This window comes from Petromyzon marinus, chromosome 6, assembly GCF_048934315.1.
Source record: "Petromyzon marinus isolate PM22_M1 ecotype Great Lakes invasive population chromosome 6, UKy_Petmar_22M1.pri1.0, whole genome shotgun sequence".
In the NCBI taxonomy this organism is placed as follows: Eukaryota; Metazoa; Chordata; class Hyperoartia; order Petromyzontiformes; family Petromyzontidae; genus Petromyzon; species Petromyzon marinus.
This window is the reverse complement of record NC_133672.1, coordinates 11,394,711-11,411,002: the sequence shown is the minus strand read 5'-3', so window position 1 is coordinate 11,411,002 and position 16,292 is coordinate 11,394,711. Positions and strand designations below refer to the sequence as shown.

The 16,292-nt window shown below is 45.5% G+C and overlaps 1 protein-coding gene across 1 annotated transcript; it reads right to left on the bottom strand.

The window, feature by feature from the left end:
• Positions 1-6,452: 6,452 nt before the first annotated feature.
• Positions 6,453-16,202, bottom strand: LAMP5 (lysosomal associated membrane protein family member 5). The gene is made up of 6 exons (XM_032947983.2): positions 15,979-16,202; positions 15,279-15,436; positions 13,437-13,577; positions 10,374-10,482; positions 9,345-9,536; positions 6,453-6,720 (listed from the first exon to the last, which is right to left on the bottom strand). Exons 1-6 carry the CDS (start codon positions 16,058-16,060, stop codon positions 6,548-6,550), a joined length of 855 nt encoding a protein of 284 aa, XP_032803874.1. The 5' UTR covers positions 16,061-16,202; the 3' UTR covers positions 6,453-6,547.
• Positions 16,203-16,292: the final 90 nt, after the last annotated feature.

Below are 16,292 nucleotides of genomic sequence, written 5' to 3'. Positions count from 1 at the left end.
ATCACTCGCAGACCAAGTTACTCGCAATCCAAGGTTTTACTGTATTCCTTTTTTTCCCCATAGATGTATAGTACACTTCATTGTCACACGCTGTAGTGTTTAGTGGACAATGTTAATCTCATCCCTCATATCTCCAGCTCAAGCCTCTCACAAATCACGTGACTTATGTATGTTCAGCCCCACCCTGAATTCCTCCCCACTCCCTGTGAACACAGACGCTGCTTCGTGCAGTTCACTCCTACTTGCTCCTTGTTTCTCTCTCTTGCCTCCCCTCTCATCCCAAACATCTTGGCCTGGTAATCCCTTCCCCCCTCCTCCTTTTCCGACCAGGTGCTACTTAATCATTCTTCCTGCTCATCTTTAGTTGCTCCCACTTTGTCCGTTATGGGGACATCCGTTCGAGCATCCTTTTCCCGGTCATCCTCTTCTCTCTTCCCATTCCTGATTAATTTTCCACACATTATATCCACGATTCTACTCTCCTATCCTGTGGTGTGCTAGGGGTCAAATTATGTATATATTTAATACGAACGAATAACTTACACCTATTCGTCAGTCTACTAGTGAATGAAGTCCTACGATGCATGCGTTGTCGGTCATGGGGTTTATTGACCGTACTTCACTATGCCGAATCAGTGCGGGTGATTCAATGGGGGACCCCCGACTGGTTCAAATCTCACTCGCCACCCACGTTAACCATGGTAGGGAATCGAACTCAGGTCCCTGGCTTTATATTGCATTGCGCTGAGCTACGCGTTTCACATGGTGTACTACGTATATACGTGGAGAAGGGGGTTATGGCGCAGTAGTTAGCGTAGTGCGCTACAAACCCGGCGACATGACTTCGTGTTCTCGCTCACGGTCAATGACCGTGATTAATATTTGAACCGATCCTGGTCATCCCTCGGTCGATTCAGCCTCGAATGAGTACCTGGGGCGGTGTGTAAACGTCAGCACTGGGAATAAAAAGGCGGTCGGGCGTGGTGTTGGTCACCCACCCCCTTGTGTACCGTGCCAGCCTTCATAGGTACTTGCTAACAGCACTTGCTCCAACGGTCTGTTCAGGCTATATAACTTTAAAAAGGTCCATTTTAAACGGAGGACACATTTTTTGGAGTGTTTGCCATCCTTTTCGCGCGCAAAATATCGCCTTTTCCAGTTGAATTATTTCCGGTTTTATTTTAGTGGCACCATTCCACATGGTTATGCGATAAAATATCAAATGACAAAAAACACCCTGAGAGATGTGGACAGTGCAGCTGATATCTGACCGCAAAATCAACAGACTAGAAATGGGTAGGTAGAACATCGCTGTAATAACAGCAATTATCCTATTTTGCGGCCTTACAGGGCTTTGCTCTGGCATTAGACTTAAGTGCCATGGAATTTCAATTATGTGTTTCTTACAACACCTAATAGAAAAGGAGATAAATGCAGGTGTTTGGAGTCAGCGGAGTATGCGACAGGGTGTGTAATAGGAAACCGATAGATTCGCTGAAGCTGCACGTCTCTTCTCCATTAATCTTGTCTCCCTCCGACCCTGTAAAATCAGAAATCGAATTTAGCAGAGTCGTCTTCGGCTTGCTCTGGCCTGTTCCTTCCGGTAAATATCTTGTAATGACGGCCCGGTAATAGCAATCTCCAATACGGTGAACTGAATTACTCGATCATGAGCATTTGTCAATGTAAAATTGATGATTTTCAAGACCAGCTTTGTAAGTAGACAATTTACCTCGTGCGTTTGCTTCACGAGACGGCAGGGTGACTTTGGGCATATCACATTGAACACATCTTATAACTAATTAATTGAACGTTGGGGAGAGAATGCTTTTTCTACGATCCCAGTTAAATCCCACCCCCCACCCCCATCCCCTCTCCCTAAAAAAAAGTAACAATTTTTATTTATTTATTCTGTAATTATTTTTGGCTATCACAAGCCCACAATACAAGTTTACATCAAGCTGGAAAGCAATTGCAGAAGGTGAGGGAAATTACAGTCATTAATAACTGCCAGATATGGGCTCAATTTCAAGCCTCAGTGGACAAGGCGTTGCATCCTGACCCACTGCCTCCACCGCGCACTGCCGCTTGCTGGATCAGAGGTGCTGCCGCCTTTAGTGTAATGGAGAGGAAATTGATGTTGGCACGCGGTGCCACAAACTAGGACGTTGCACATGTGACCTTCCGAGAAAACGCGTGAACTCCTCTTTTCTGCCAGTCGCATTTCAATTACAGAATGTCACCAACCTTGGTGAGCGGGGTTGTGCAGATAATGCAAGTATTCTTCGATCACGTCGGGGCACAGAAGTTCTTGACACGTGAAGTTACAAATTGTGACCTTTGCCGTTATCGTAGCCTATTAAAATTAATTGTAAAAATTATTTACAAACATCAGCTTTTACAGAGCTACTGATGATTAGAGAACACGAATAATAAGTCGAGGCATATGTAAGCACAACTCTGTTCTCTATCTCCACATGTAAGTAAACTTAATGTTTTAGCGGGGCGGTGGTGACACACGCCTGTAACCCAGCACTGTGGAGGCAGCGAAGGTTGGTGGATAACGCGAAATGTTGTGAAACTCCCTGCCCGTGGGCGTTAAGGACTCGGTTGAAGAACATGGAGACTACCTCTGTTGCATCTCTATTGGATAGAATGTTTCCCTCTCGCGCGTGTGTTTTTTTTTTCTCTGGGTGCTCCGGTTTCTTACAAGTAAACACTTCTGAATTGGCCGATGACGCCTGAATATATAGAGGACCGCAGAGCTTGGGTGGGGGAGTCCATCGGCCTATTGGCTTACCAGACCGATATTATCTGGCAGCATTCGCTTAAGCAAGCAAATCCAGGACTGGTTTTGACCTTCTGAGTCTCATCAGCAGGCTCAGGCTTGGTTCACCAATGCTGCTGGGTCACCAGATGTAATCACAGAGAGCACATTCGTCGAAATGATGAATGGGCTCTCTACGTTTACTCCCAACTACACAACATACCTAACGTCATCTGGAGCCCAGGAGCAAATAATCCCAGGAGAGTTTGTCCTGTAAGCTAAATAACAACAATATATATTCTTGGTTCTTTCGGTAAAGTCACGTTGAAGGGAAACAATAAAATAATATATATAAAACAATAAAATTCTCACGACGTTTCGACTGTAACACAGTCATCATCAGGTGTGAAAAAACCAACGGCAAGAAACATTCGGACCGCATTCGTGAACACAAAGCAGACCTAAAACACAGTAGCACCAACACCTCGGCCGTGGCAGATCACTGTTATAATTCAGTAGGCTCACATGACATTGACTTCTCCAAGACAGAGGTTCTTTGTAAGCCATCTGGCTACCATGAGAGATTCGTTCGTGAGGCTATCCACATATACAAACACAGAAACTATTTCAACCGAGAAGATGGATTCTGGCTTAGCAATCATTGGAAGGATTTGATAAACCATTTCAGGTCTTAATTGATTGTTCACGCTTACGGTGGCTTTCAGACAGCATACATTAAATTTTCGTTTCCCCCCTCCTCTTTTCCGAACATAGATGGACTCGTCCTTCTAAACAAACTGCCAAATCGCTATCTGTGGCGCTGACGTTTTTAAATAAATAAAACACAAACACCGCTTGAAATAAATAAATAAAAGCAACGTTGGAAAATAAATTAATAAATACAAACCGCCACTTCTTTCAAATGTTTCTTGCCGTTGGTTGTTTCACACCTGATGATGACTGTTTGTGTTACAGTCGAAACGTCGTCAGAATTTTATTGTTTTATATATATTATTATTTTATTGTTTCCCTTCAACGTGACTTTACCGAAAGAACCAAGAATATTAATCACTGCAGTCACGAAAGCTTTAAATCAAAACAACAATGTAGTTAATTTCTAGCAGATTATGATTTTAATAATGCCAACGTGTTGTGCATTTCTGCAATGTACTGCCCTAGCAGGATGCAGTGAATCGTGCGAGCATTTGTAGTGGAACGAACATAAAATCAACAGCTGCAACAACAACGATACCAAGAGCAGCAACAACACCGTTTCGCAGTTCCTTAGGAATTCAGAGTTTGCTTCCATCGGCGATGACTGCACACACGCACAACCTTCAGCGGTGCACGAGCGCCTTTCACAGCGGCTGAGCAGAGGACAGAGATTTATTGGCTGCTGTTGGGAAGACAGATGGGGCCACATTACCCGTACATTTCGCCGGGTGCAAAAGCCTCTTCAGGAGGAGTACGCTCCACTACGGCAATATTCCGACCTTTTTCACGGAATCGCAGCCGCAGTGCTCTTCGTGGGGGGGGGGGGGGGGAGGGCATTGATGTTGGTTTGTGTAGGATGGCTCACTGAGAGCAATGCATGTGAAGAGCTGTGCGACATGTGGAGCACGTATGCAAGTAATACGTATGTAAATCGGTGATGGAAGGGCATTCCGTTTCATGTTGATGAAACATAGACTACGCGAATTAATCGGAAGAATGTTTCCCTCCGCAGCTGAATAACGACCACTGTTACTTTTTGTTATCACATATACCGTCCCATCGAGCTTGGAACGTTGGCCTGGTTAACTGGGGTATTGTCAACGCGAGTACGCCAATTGTACTGATAACATTAGGTCATGCTAGAGAGTTGCGTGCCTTTGATTTTGTCCATAATTGCCTGCTTAGACGTATTTAAAAAAAAAGACATTACGCCACAGTAAAATGTTTATTTTTCCCCCCAAGGCGTTTACAGTAGATCGCCTGGGTTGTGATGCATTAGTATGCCGTGACGGGTCTGGTGTTGGGGAAATAGACACTCTTGATGATCAGTTCCAGAACATTGCAGTCTTCATCAGACTGGGAATTGATTGACGCTCCATTAACCGGCACTGCCACGTGATGACGGAGAGAGATCATTAATAGCTACCAAGAGGCTGACAACAACTACAACAACAACGACGACGAGTTTGCCAGCAATGAAACTGCTCATGGCTTGCCACAGGCAAGGGATGCTTATTTATATGGAATACTCTACTGTATATGCAAAAATAATATTGCTGAAATCGCTTTGCGCATGAGGTGTTATACGTAAAAGTAATTACCTGCTGTGTTATGCTGAGTCCTTCAAAAGATCTCCGTTGGTATTGTTGCCCTTACAAAAATGTACAAAATGTTCTATAGCAATATTCATTTATTTGCCCTTCATACGTAAGGCATTTATAATGGGATTAAAAAAAAAGTAAAATAATGATGTCAATGATTCGTCATTTATTCAACACTTTCTGTCGACTCAGACACACACGTTCCACGGCAGCAATGAATGTTTGCATTTCAGCATCACCAATTCAAAACATAAGCGATTAGCAATAGCCCAATTGAAATTACATAAACCATGTTACTCCAGGCTCCCATACAACAAGAAATGTAGCTATCAGCATGGACTTGCTTTGGTCTCAGTGGCTTAGCGCGCACATATTCGCATCCAAGTTGAAAACACTAAAGCAACGATCACTATTCTCACACATTATTCGTAATCCAGCGGATTCATTATTCCGTAGCTACATTTCAATATATTTCAATCACATATTATTATTTGTGCAAGTAGAAAACATATGATATGATAACGGAACCACGTTCATATTAAGCAAATATCGCAAATGCATTTAAGTTAGGAGCACTTTACAATCAGGCATCAACAACAAATTGCACACTGACTACAGTATTATGTCAAAGAAATCACTATCAACGGTATTACTATCATGGCAGTTGCATTCCCATATTTAATGTATTCATGAGTTCATCTTAATGCACGGATGAGATAAAAATGGATTAACGGTCTGTGGAATGGAATCTTTCCTGAACAACAGTGGCATCAGATAATACAGTATATTTTCACATTAGCATTTTGTGTGAGGTGGTCGTAATGGATTTTGTAAGATGAGCATCTTGAAAAATAAGGGGGGGCATCTCCAATATATATAATGCCATTGTGTCCAATAAGACTGTCGTTTCTTGCCTATCAACTAAGCGATATTACTATATCTATATCTCTAACAGAAGAGTTTTTTTTTAAATTTACTTCTAAATAACAAGGTGTGAAAATGTTAAATTGGTAGCCAGTTGCGTAGATGCGTAAACGACGCATAATTTCCACACGATAAGACTGGGGTTTCAGTTTACCAATTCATATTTCGTCCTCGTGATCCAGTTGTATTGAAATTGATTGACAAGTGGTTTTCGCATATTTTTTTCTCACACTTTCTCTTGAGAATAAACAAATCGCAGCCAAACACATAACACGCGGCAAGAAACAATCTATAGTGGCTTCAACGCTGTACAGGCAGTTGGCCCTCACCGTGATACTTTAACGATTTTTTTCTAAATTAAAATTTTCGTATGGTAATCACAGCAACCATGAAAGACGGTGGTTCAGCAGCAGCAGCAGCAACAGCGGCACATTTTGTTGTTGTTGTTGTTGTTCTTAGCATATAAGCTCTCTCTATGATGCGGCGTCGGCGTTACGACGGATGGCGACGTCTTTCCGCACCACAGGAGCCGCCGCGGGCTTCACATCTCCTTGTAGTTGGCGCGATCCTGCTGCGGCTGAGCGGAGCCGCTGAGCCGGTGCTGCAGGTGATAGACGCCGATGATGACGACGATGAGCAGGCCCAGGGCCAGCCCCAGAGCCAGCGGCAGGGTCTCCTCGAGGCTCTCACGCTGGTCGACCGTGCACTGGCTCTCTGCTCACAGCCGACGAGGGTCGGGGGGGGGGGGTGGTGGTGGGGGGGTGGTGGTGGGGTGGGGAGCACGCGATTATAGGGCTCGCAGCGATTAAAATAACCAATCATCGCAGCATAACGGAACTAATTACACGATATCATTGATGACATTGTTCTGTTTGAAATGTAACATTTTCAGCAATTACTATGTCAGTTATTAGTTAACCCAAGTGAAGCCTCGGTCAAGGGGAAACCCGGTGGCGCATGACCTTGCTTGGGGGAAAGTGGGGGGCTACATTCAAAAGCTCACGGGGGCATGACACAGTGGCGAACAATCTTTAAATAAAATGCTTAAACACGAAACAGAATGAGTAATTATATCACGTGCTTTTTTTCTTCAATGAATTCTGCTCGAGAACTCAACCCCCCCCCCCCCCCCCCAATAAATATGGAAATGCCCACGAGTGGTGTAAAATGATGTAGCCCCGTTGTTTGGCTCGACAACGCTCGTGCAGCACGTATACGGCCACGTGGCGATGGGTGCCACAGCTGGCGATCCTGAGCCACCGTTGGATTTTTCACATTACTTGTGGTGGAGTCCAATCGGACCCACTTTCACGCGGCACAGAGCACTATTACACCGTGATTTTATGCCGAGCCTCCAGACATCAGCCCTACAACATAATTTATAAACGCGAAGCCAAGGCTCTGACCCTTTATGCAATAGTTTTTATTTATATATATATAGGCCTCACAGTAGTATATCTGTTAAATCTCTGGATGAACTGGAAATATTCGCTCCATGGTCCACTGAGCGTGACGTTGTCTGCCGGTGCAGATCCCCTAGCGGCATTGTCAATGTAAACGCACTCCGACAGCGAGGCATGTCAGCTGATCCTCTCTAGAATGCAATCGTGGAAGGCACGGGCAGAACATGGACTTCGTGAGCGAGGTCACCGAGGAATTTCAGGAACTTCGTTGCCCGCCCCATGACCTGGATATTTGCACAGCCATCGGAAGAATGTATACAGTTGCATTTTCCATGCTGTTTGGATGCATAGCCTCCCATCTTTTGCTTAACCCATAAGTTAAAGGTATGCTGGTAACTACTTTGTTTTATCTTTAACCTACGGCACATATGTACAGCCCACTTGTGAATGCATTGTTGTATGAAGGTCTCCCCCATGTTGTGGTGGGTTGTGTGGGTTATCCGACCATAATTCACCGCGCGGGTCCATCAATGTTGGTGAAGGCGCAAATCATAAAGTTGTTGGCAAATGCAAAGCCCAATACAAATAAATGAATTATCCAGGCTGCACTTTTAAAACCCAGACGTTCCTGGGTAAATAAATCATTATATTATTGCAATTATAAGAAGTGTGCTGGTCAGTCATGAGTGTCATTAAATTCTAAACCATGCATACATGTCTACATTTTCCCTGTGTTAAATGTTTTTGTATTGAACTTTTCTTTACAAATTTCATATGATTGTTATCACATTTAAAATGAATTAATCGAACGGGACAAATGTACTCTTAACGGTTGGGGAAATAATTTTAATTGGTCGTGAGTGCATACAAAAAAACAATTCAACACCATCGCATTGTGCAGTCTCATACATCAACCCCACTCCAAATAACTTGGGAGTAGGAGCAAGTGTATTGTTGTATAGGCTGCGATAAGCGAACGTGGCAGGTTGTTTTAATTAAATCTCCTTACGATACTTAGAACATGGTGAGAGACGATTAAGATGCTATCTATTGAAAACGTCAACCTGATTGTTTGTTCCAGAAAAATAATAGACCAATTTATTTCGGTAAATTAGTTGCAGGTAAAATAAAAACCCCACAGTTCAATTTTGTTAAGAGCAATATCGTACGTCATAGCTCCCTTTGGTAATCTCCCACTTTACCATTTGTTAACAATTAATAATTATAGCTGAGTCACGATGCGACAGTGCTCAAAATGCGCAATACACGAAGTTCTGAGTTCAAAGCCTGCTCAGGAGTCCACTCAGCTTATGAACGCTCCAGGGTGGAATAAGTGAGCGTCACTTTGTAGGAAGTCAACAGTGGTTGTGCCGTGGAGAGACTGGTTCCCGCCATAGTAATGCAGAATTTCCACGCTGTCTTCAAGACAACAAAAAATTCGAGAGCACGACTAAATCACCCTTAATATGCATTTGATGTCGTGAACCTCAGAAGCCAAGCAGATTTGAGTATGGTAAGAACTTTAATGGGGAAGCAATTTAGGGCTTGCCATGTGTTGTAGGCTTGGGGCTGTGAGGTGGGTATGAGATGCCAGTAAAACAATGGGTTTGGTCGACAGAGAGATGTAATCCACTCGACAGATTGAATCTATCTGTATAGGAATATTGGTGTTATTCACTCAAATGTGAGAGTTTTCTCTGGGCACTTTGTTTCCTCCCACATGAAGCCAACCACTTTTTAATGGACTCGGTCAAACTCTCCACTGTAACATCGACGAGAAAAAGAACCCTGTGGCTAATTGAGGCTTTTTTTGTCACATCAACTGAGACACTTTGATTTGTGACGTGTCCGTATGATGGCCTTGGGAATGCATACTTTCCATCATAAGGGTAAACCGTTGCTATTCATCCATCGACATCGTGAGTGGAATTATACCTGGACCGTAGAGGAAGTCGCCTGCGATCTGGTAGGGCTGCATCTTGGCTTCGGAAATCTTGAAAACGACCAATTTCTGCCGGTCGTGCGCGCTGAGCGAGATCGTCTCGGTGGTGAGGCACGAGTACGAGTGGCCCATGGGCGTCAGGAAGAGCGCCATGTGTGGGTTGCTGATCGCGGTGAACTTGCCGACTGCTCAGACAACACGCAGGACAGTTGTCATCGGCGTCGTCATCACCAACAACGGATGTATTATAACGCATAGGAACCCGCCAGAGACGGAAGGAACGAAACGTTGTTTTTTTCCACCTGCCCAATGGTATCCCCCGCTCACAGGCTGCACCGAAGTTGGGGGTTTGGCAAGAAGCGGGGGGGGGGGGGGGGGGGGGGGGAGAGGGAGGCAGGGCACTCTCAACCCTCCTACTTGGCAGACTGGTCGTGGGAGGTGACAAACAATAGACCTCTAGCTCCCCACTATAATTTGCTATTGACGTGGGAGTATGTATAAGCCGATTGCCTTAATTTCAACTTCTATTATATATTGATATTAGCACATTGTCCTGAACATAATATCGATGTTACACTTTGAAAGGCGGGCTTCTAAGGAAACAAAAAAACGGCTCCGCTCATTTGGAGTAACTGCAGCCGAGAGGGTCACAGATGAACAAACGCACACAGACCAGGGCATTCGTACCCGCGTGTTTCGCGTGTTCACCTCGTCTGCGTCATGTCCTGTCCCCTCGGCTCTAAGGGGTTTAAGGTCGACAGCGTAAATGCATCTGCTACGTCCGTGCGTTCATCATTTCGTTTTCATCCTTGCGAGGACAAATTAACGATTGAAAGCACTACAAAAGTCCGTGCGTTCGCGTGATTTATTCGTCCGCGTATTCTACTTAGCATCTGCGGCGTCGCCGCAGTTACCCCTCGCTCCTTAAGGGCAATCCTCGCGCACCAGTTCGAGATCAAAGCCGAGGCCCCTTTTGAAGCCATGGGAAGGCTTTGCGATTGAGCGAATCCACGGTTCCTTACCGTTGACGGCGTCTTTGAAGTGCGCGCTGTCGGAGGTGTCATAGGTGAATTTAATTTTGCTGACTTTCCAGAAATGCTGCTGCCGTCTCTTCGTAACGTTGCGGGTCTCCTGTGTGCGTGACACGGTCACTCGGTGTTACTGTGGCGCAGCGACCAGGGGTAATCTTCGCCACAAACCTTTTGCCCGTCCAAGGACGGGTGTATTGCAGTAAATCTGAAACTTGCAAGCGAAAATCAGACCGCGACGTGATATATTCATTGCATCCATTCGTGTGCAATTTGTAAGGGCGCGGTGACACAGACCTGTTTAATCTTAATGTTATAATCCATTGTTCATCACGACGTCCTTTTTACTTCGATGTCTCAACAACAGCATTACGGAGATCACGTGACGTGAGGGTTTTGCCTTTGTAGTGAGGGTTGTGAGCTGACGCTGAGGAGGGGGGAGGAGGCGCCTCGCCCCCCCATGTGGAGTGACGTCACCCGCTAATTATTATGAATTGGTGGGGGGGGGGGTGTCCATTTGGAAGACGTCACCTCTTCATGATTATTAATGAGGGGGGGGGGGTGTTCGATGTAGAGTGACGTCACCTGCTCATGATTATGAATGAGGGGGGGGGGGTCCATGTGGAGGACATAACCTGCTCATGATTATTAATGAGGGGGGCTGGCCGACGTGGAGTGACGTCACGCGTGGGACACACAGACATTCTTGGCTCATTGTAGTCGTAAATACCATCGCGTCTTCTCTGCGCTCTGAACCCGTGCGAGAGCTGAGTTCACCGCGCCAGAGATCAAAGCATCGTAAAGACGCATTCTCGCGACGCGCTAAGCACATCACCGGGGCCGTTTCTTTTCTCAGCCTTTGAACAACAAACGAAAAATAAAATTCTCCAGTGCGTAGCTCTCCGATGTGTGGTCCTCGCGAGCTGGATCGAAACGTCGGGCAGCGTGCCGAACGACTCAGCACATCCGTGACACACACACAATGGTGTCCTTCCAAAAATGCAACCATAATCGTTTCCACATAACGGGAATGTCTATGCATGTATTTACAATAATAATCGTACTATAATTTGCAGACCGTTGTCAATCTACTGAAGGATGAAGGTTCTCCCTATGCCCTATCGGATCAGGGATTTGTTTGGCTATACTTCACCACGCTGGTTAGTGCGCATCGGTGAAGGTGGCGGGACCAAGGATTGGTTCTGATATATCGCCACTGACGTTAGCCGTGGCCGCAATAATCGAGCTAAGATCACTGAATGGGTTCGTAGCAGTGCGCTAACCACTGCGCCACCGTTCACCCAATGCTTGTTAATGATACTGTCACGCAATTTTTTCAACTTTCGAACGTGAATGTGAAACAATGGAGAACATGATTGCATGGATATTAGTAAATTCCCATTGGTAACGGGCACTTGCAGCTCTTGCAACTAATAATTAATGTCATGTATTTGGATATTGACCGTATTCATAATTATAACGTTACGTGCAATGACTACCGTATCATTATTAAGTGTCAGGGTGAATTATTGTGCGATCTGTCTGTTCTTACTATAAAGATTTGTACCGGAATAGTTTAGCGTGCGGAATTACTAACCTCGTGTGCCGCATCAAACTGGGTTCATGCAATGATCGTCTCTCCACGTACACGCTTTTGTTTTTAGTATTTGGTTACAGGCAACCGATCGGCCACACGACCTTACTGGGGGAATGGCATTGTGTTAGCAGCATTGGCTTAATACACGCAGACACTGGAGCGGATTCGACATTCAGTGTCTCATCAGCAGAGTCAGCCTTGTTTAAAATAAATCGCTCGACGGAGGGCCTGACTCTATACTCTAAACCAGGAGTCGGCAACCTTTCAAAGAAGAAGAGACATTTTTTGTTTGTTTTTGTCTTCCACTAAAATAGTTTCGAGACTCGTATCACACGCAGAGCTACTTGTACACAAACAAAGCAGACATACGGCAGATGACAAACATATTCTGACTCAAATCAACAGAATAGGTGATGGAATAAACTGCGTCAATTTAGTGTTTTTTTTTACGCCCTCTTGAGTTATTCATTAACAATACAGGTTGACTACATTTTGTTGTCACCAAGACATTCCATAGTGACCCATTCCATGCCATATTTAATTAATTATCTTGACGTTAAATTACGTTCAAGATTTAAGTAAAGTAAAAAAAAAACGGCTGCCCGCGATGGGGGCAGCCAAAGAGCCGCAAGGGGGCAGCCAAAGAGGCGCATGTGGCTCCAGAGACGCAGGTTGCTGACCTCTGCTCTCAACGCCACCTGTCTCGCGACTGGATTGTTCAGCCTCGCGACTCGATGGTTTCCTATGTCCAAGCAAGCGAATTCGTTAGTTTGTAAATCTGCTCAAACTAGCACGCTATTTGAAAATTCATCCTAAAAGTTGAGTTAGTTTCACGTCTCTCATCTTAGTTGCGCTGTATATACTGTATGTTATAGACTTTTTGGCAATTTGACACCCGACTCTTCCGACCCACCTGACTCGTAGATTGTAAAGAAACGTTTGAATGAAATGCGGCGCATAACATGAATACGAATGACCAACACTTTTGTCAAATTTTGACTTAAAACTTTCGTGTCTGCAGCAATTAATAGTCTTTGGTTCTTTCGGTGAAGTCACGTAGATAGAAAAATAATGAAAATAAAAAAACAACGACGTTTCGATCGCAACACAAGCGGTCGTCATCAGGAAAAGGGGGAGGGGGGACGAAGGCCTCCACCTCTCACGATCCTGCGATGTAACTATTCACATCGCACCCGCACGCCACAAATTCTTTTTTTTTAATAAAGATCCACATCACGCCATCTAGCGCCATGTCCTGTCCAAGCTAGTTTGAACGATGTCATTAACCTGGGTATGTTCTCGAATCCACACGTTCATCTTTTTACCGTCTCTCAATGTAATTCCACGCATGCATCTCGCCCGCACGCTTGTTTGCGCACTGACACGTGAATCAATACATCCCGATGGATGGATGGATGGATTTGTGCACGAAGCACTGGGGCCAACGCGCGGTAGGAGACCTTGTCAAAGTAGAGCTTGAGTATGTAGGAGTCGTCGCTCCACGAGATGATTATCTCGGGCTGTGCGGTGGCTCCCCGTGCACACCGGCCCTTCACCTGCGCGTTCCCAGGCATGGACACGCTGGCTTGCTCGGTCACCAGCTGCGCGCCCACACGCGCACACGGGACCCACCGGGTCTCATTTCAGAGGTGTGACACGCGTGCGGTGCGGTTGGCCGGAGCTGGGAGCTGCAGCAGTCGAGGCGTCACACTCACATCTCCGCTGAGCCGTGCCAAGGTTACAACAACAACAACAACGACAATGACAACAAGAACATTTGTTAGATTTCTATTCGGGGCCAATATAAAGAGGTCATCACGGCCGCCACTCCCGTTGATGTGACCACACCTCAATATAGAGTCGCAGAGGTGCCAGGGTTGGTGCTTGCTAGAGCGCTCGAGGTGTCACACTCACATCTCCGCTGAGCCGTGCAGTTTGTTACTAAATTCAGAGTCAAGGTCAAGAGGTCATCGCGGCCGAGCCCCCGTTGATACCACCAACACCTCGAGATTCAGAGGTGACTGCCGCATGTCTCTGCGACACTCGCGTGGTGCACGGCTGGAGATGGTAGCTGAAAGCGGTCGACGAGTTGTCCCACTCGCATCTCCGCCGAGTAAGTTTCCCATGAAAAAAATATATCGTAATTTTTTTGCCCAGGGTGAGCATCAAGAAGGCAATAATGTCCACCTCATCGTGCTGTTGCTTCTCACCTACTGCTCGATCGCTGTCAGCGGCGAGGTGAATTATACTTCCAAATCACCAGAATGCGCTTGATCTCGCGAGATCTCGGAAACTCACCGGGTTTTATCCTGGTTTGTGCTCGAGTGGGCAACCTCCATAGATCAGGCAAAGAAATTAAAAAACTATAACTGCTCTAACATAGCTGCAGCATCCCAGGCTTCGCCATAGGCAATGGTTACATAATTCGCAGTGGAATTCATTTGGTTGAATAAAAGACATGGACTCGCTGCAGTGTCCCACGCAGATTAGCTGACCAAACTTTGCATGACCTGTCATTTTGACGTCGCATCATATAAAAAAATAGTCGCGTGCAAATGGCAAAAAAACGGATCAAAAGAAAATTCCGGATAAATCCAGTGATGTATACCTGCATGGCAGGCGTGCTTTATGCAATATTAACATGAGAATATTGTGCAGCCCTTTGTCAATCCGTTGCTGAAGAAAGGCCGCCCACCCCGTGTCGGTCATGGAATTGTGTTCGACCATATTACACCACGATGGTCATTGTGGGTTGGTGAAGTGCGTGTTGGGGGGGGGGGGAGGGGAGGGGCAATAAAACCAATTTCATATTTTACTCGCCACAGATGTTATCCGCGGCTAGGAATCCAAATACTCACATCGCTGGGTTAATCGCGCAGTGTGCTAATTACTGCGCCACCGCCCCACCTCTCATCCTCAGCCATAACGTTAGGTCCGCGCCATAATTAACATGGGACTGCGGCAATTAGTCGCGGGACAGAGGAACGCTAGTTCAAGGGTTCTCCTCAACCGGATAGACAGTGCTTGAAGACAACAGCATGCTTCATTTTAACGGGACGTTGTTCCGGGGATATTCGTATTTTGTCACGCCGAATCCATTTCGCCTTATTTTGTCAATCTACATCCTATAAACGTCTTCATACGATTACAGGAATACAGGATATATATATTTTTTTATAAAAATGCGTACATAATACTTTCGTTATAGTGCCATATGCCAATAATCACTACAGTACTCCCAAGCAGCTGAGCAGCGTTCGGGAATATATCGAGTGATAAACGATCGCCGGGGTAGCACGTACATCCACGTAGTTGCTCGCCCAGGTATCGTAAGGGATATGGAACCTTGCGGCGAATTCCACCATCAGGCAAGTGGTCTCGTTTTCTCGCACGGCAAAGATGTCCTTTCCGGGTATTTTAGCCAGCCCAGACAGATTCTCAGTTTCCTCTGCTCCGGATCCTGCACAAAGACAGACGGGAATTATATTAGAACGCTACGTATGAGTTTTTTTTGCGGTAGTGTTGATGTGTTTTCGAGAACTGATTACAGTTCCTAAATAAGCTTCCAGAGCGTGAAGCGAAACGTTGGACATCATGCCGAAACAACCCGCGGTGCAACCGGGAAAAAAAACGAATCCGAAACGCATAGAGTCATAGACCTTTGTCGTATTTCCCCCCTACAGAATTGTACGAGCTGAGTCCATCAAACTCAAATTATCTCAGCGCGTTTTTTAATTGCTGATTCGAAAGTATAACCTGTCAACTTTTTGTTTTGTTAATATTCAGTCGAGTATACTTTTAAAACGCATCATCTGCACCTCTCTAATTAAGGCAAGCAGAATTCCTTCAAGCTAAAGCGACCACACATGAGTGTACGAGTGCACGTCTCTGTGCATTGCACTGCAAACACAGGTTTGGATATTCAGGTGGTGCGCACGCTGCATCAATATGCATAACACAGACCACAGAACCACGCGCTGCAAATTACAATAGAGTACTTACCACAAGCCAGGAATGAGAGAATGTTCACTCCGAGTGCAAACAGCAGACGACTGCTACCTTGTACAATTTCTTTCCCGGCCATGTTTTCTCAAATAAAAAAAACCCGCACACTAACCCACAGCAATCTCCTACACGAAAATAAATTAACAAAAAAATATATATATATTCTTTACTCGTTGCAAATCTGAAAGCAAGCCGTCTTCAGCGGGTGAGCAGATGAAAGCTGCTGAGTGCGTCTGCCGGCAAAGCCATGGACGTGCTGGGGGCGTGGGGCGGGGTGCGAGGATTAACCCTTTCCCTGATGGTCGCTCTCG

What these genes read in the sequence shown, in the direction of transcription:
- LAMP5 (XM_032947983.2), bottom strand. Translation starts at nt 16,060, where the DNA reads ATGGCCGGGAAAGAAATTGTACAAGGTAGCAGTCGTCTGCTGTTTGCA. An exon ending in TCAAGCTCTACTTTGACAAG is followed by an intron (nt 10,483 to 13,436) that starts GTCTCCTACCGC and finishes TCACGCACACAG; the next exon opens with GAGACCCGCAACGTTACGAA. An exon ending in CGACTTCCTCTACGGTCCAG is followed by an intron (nt 6,721 to 9,344) that starts GTATAATTCCAC and finishes GGCTGTGAGCAG; the next exon opens with AGAGCCAGTGCACGGTCGAC.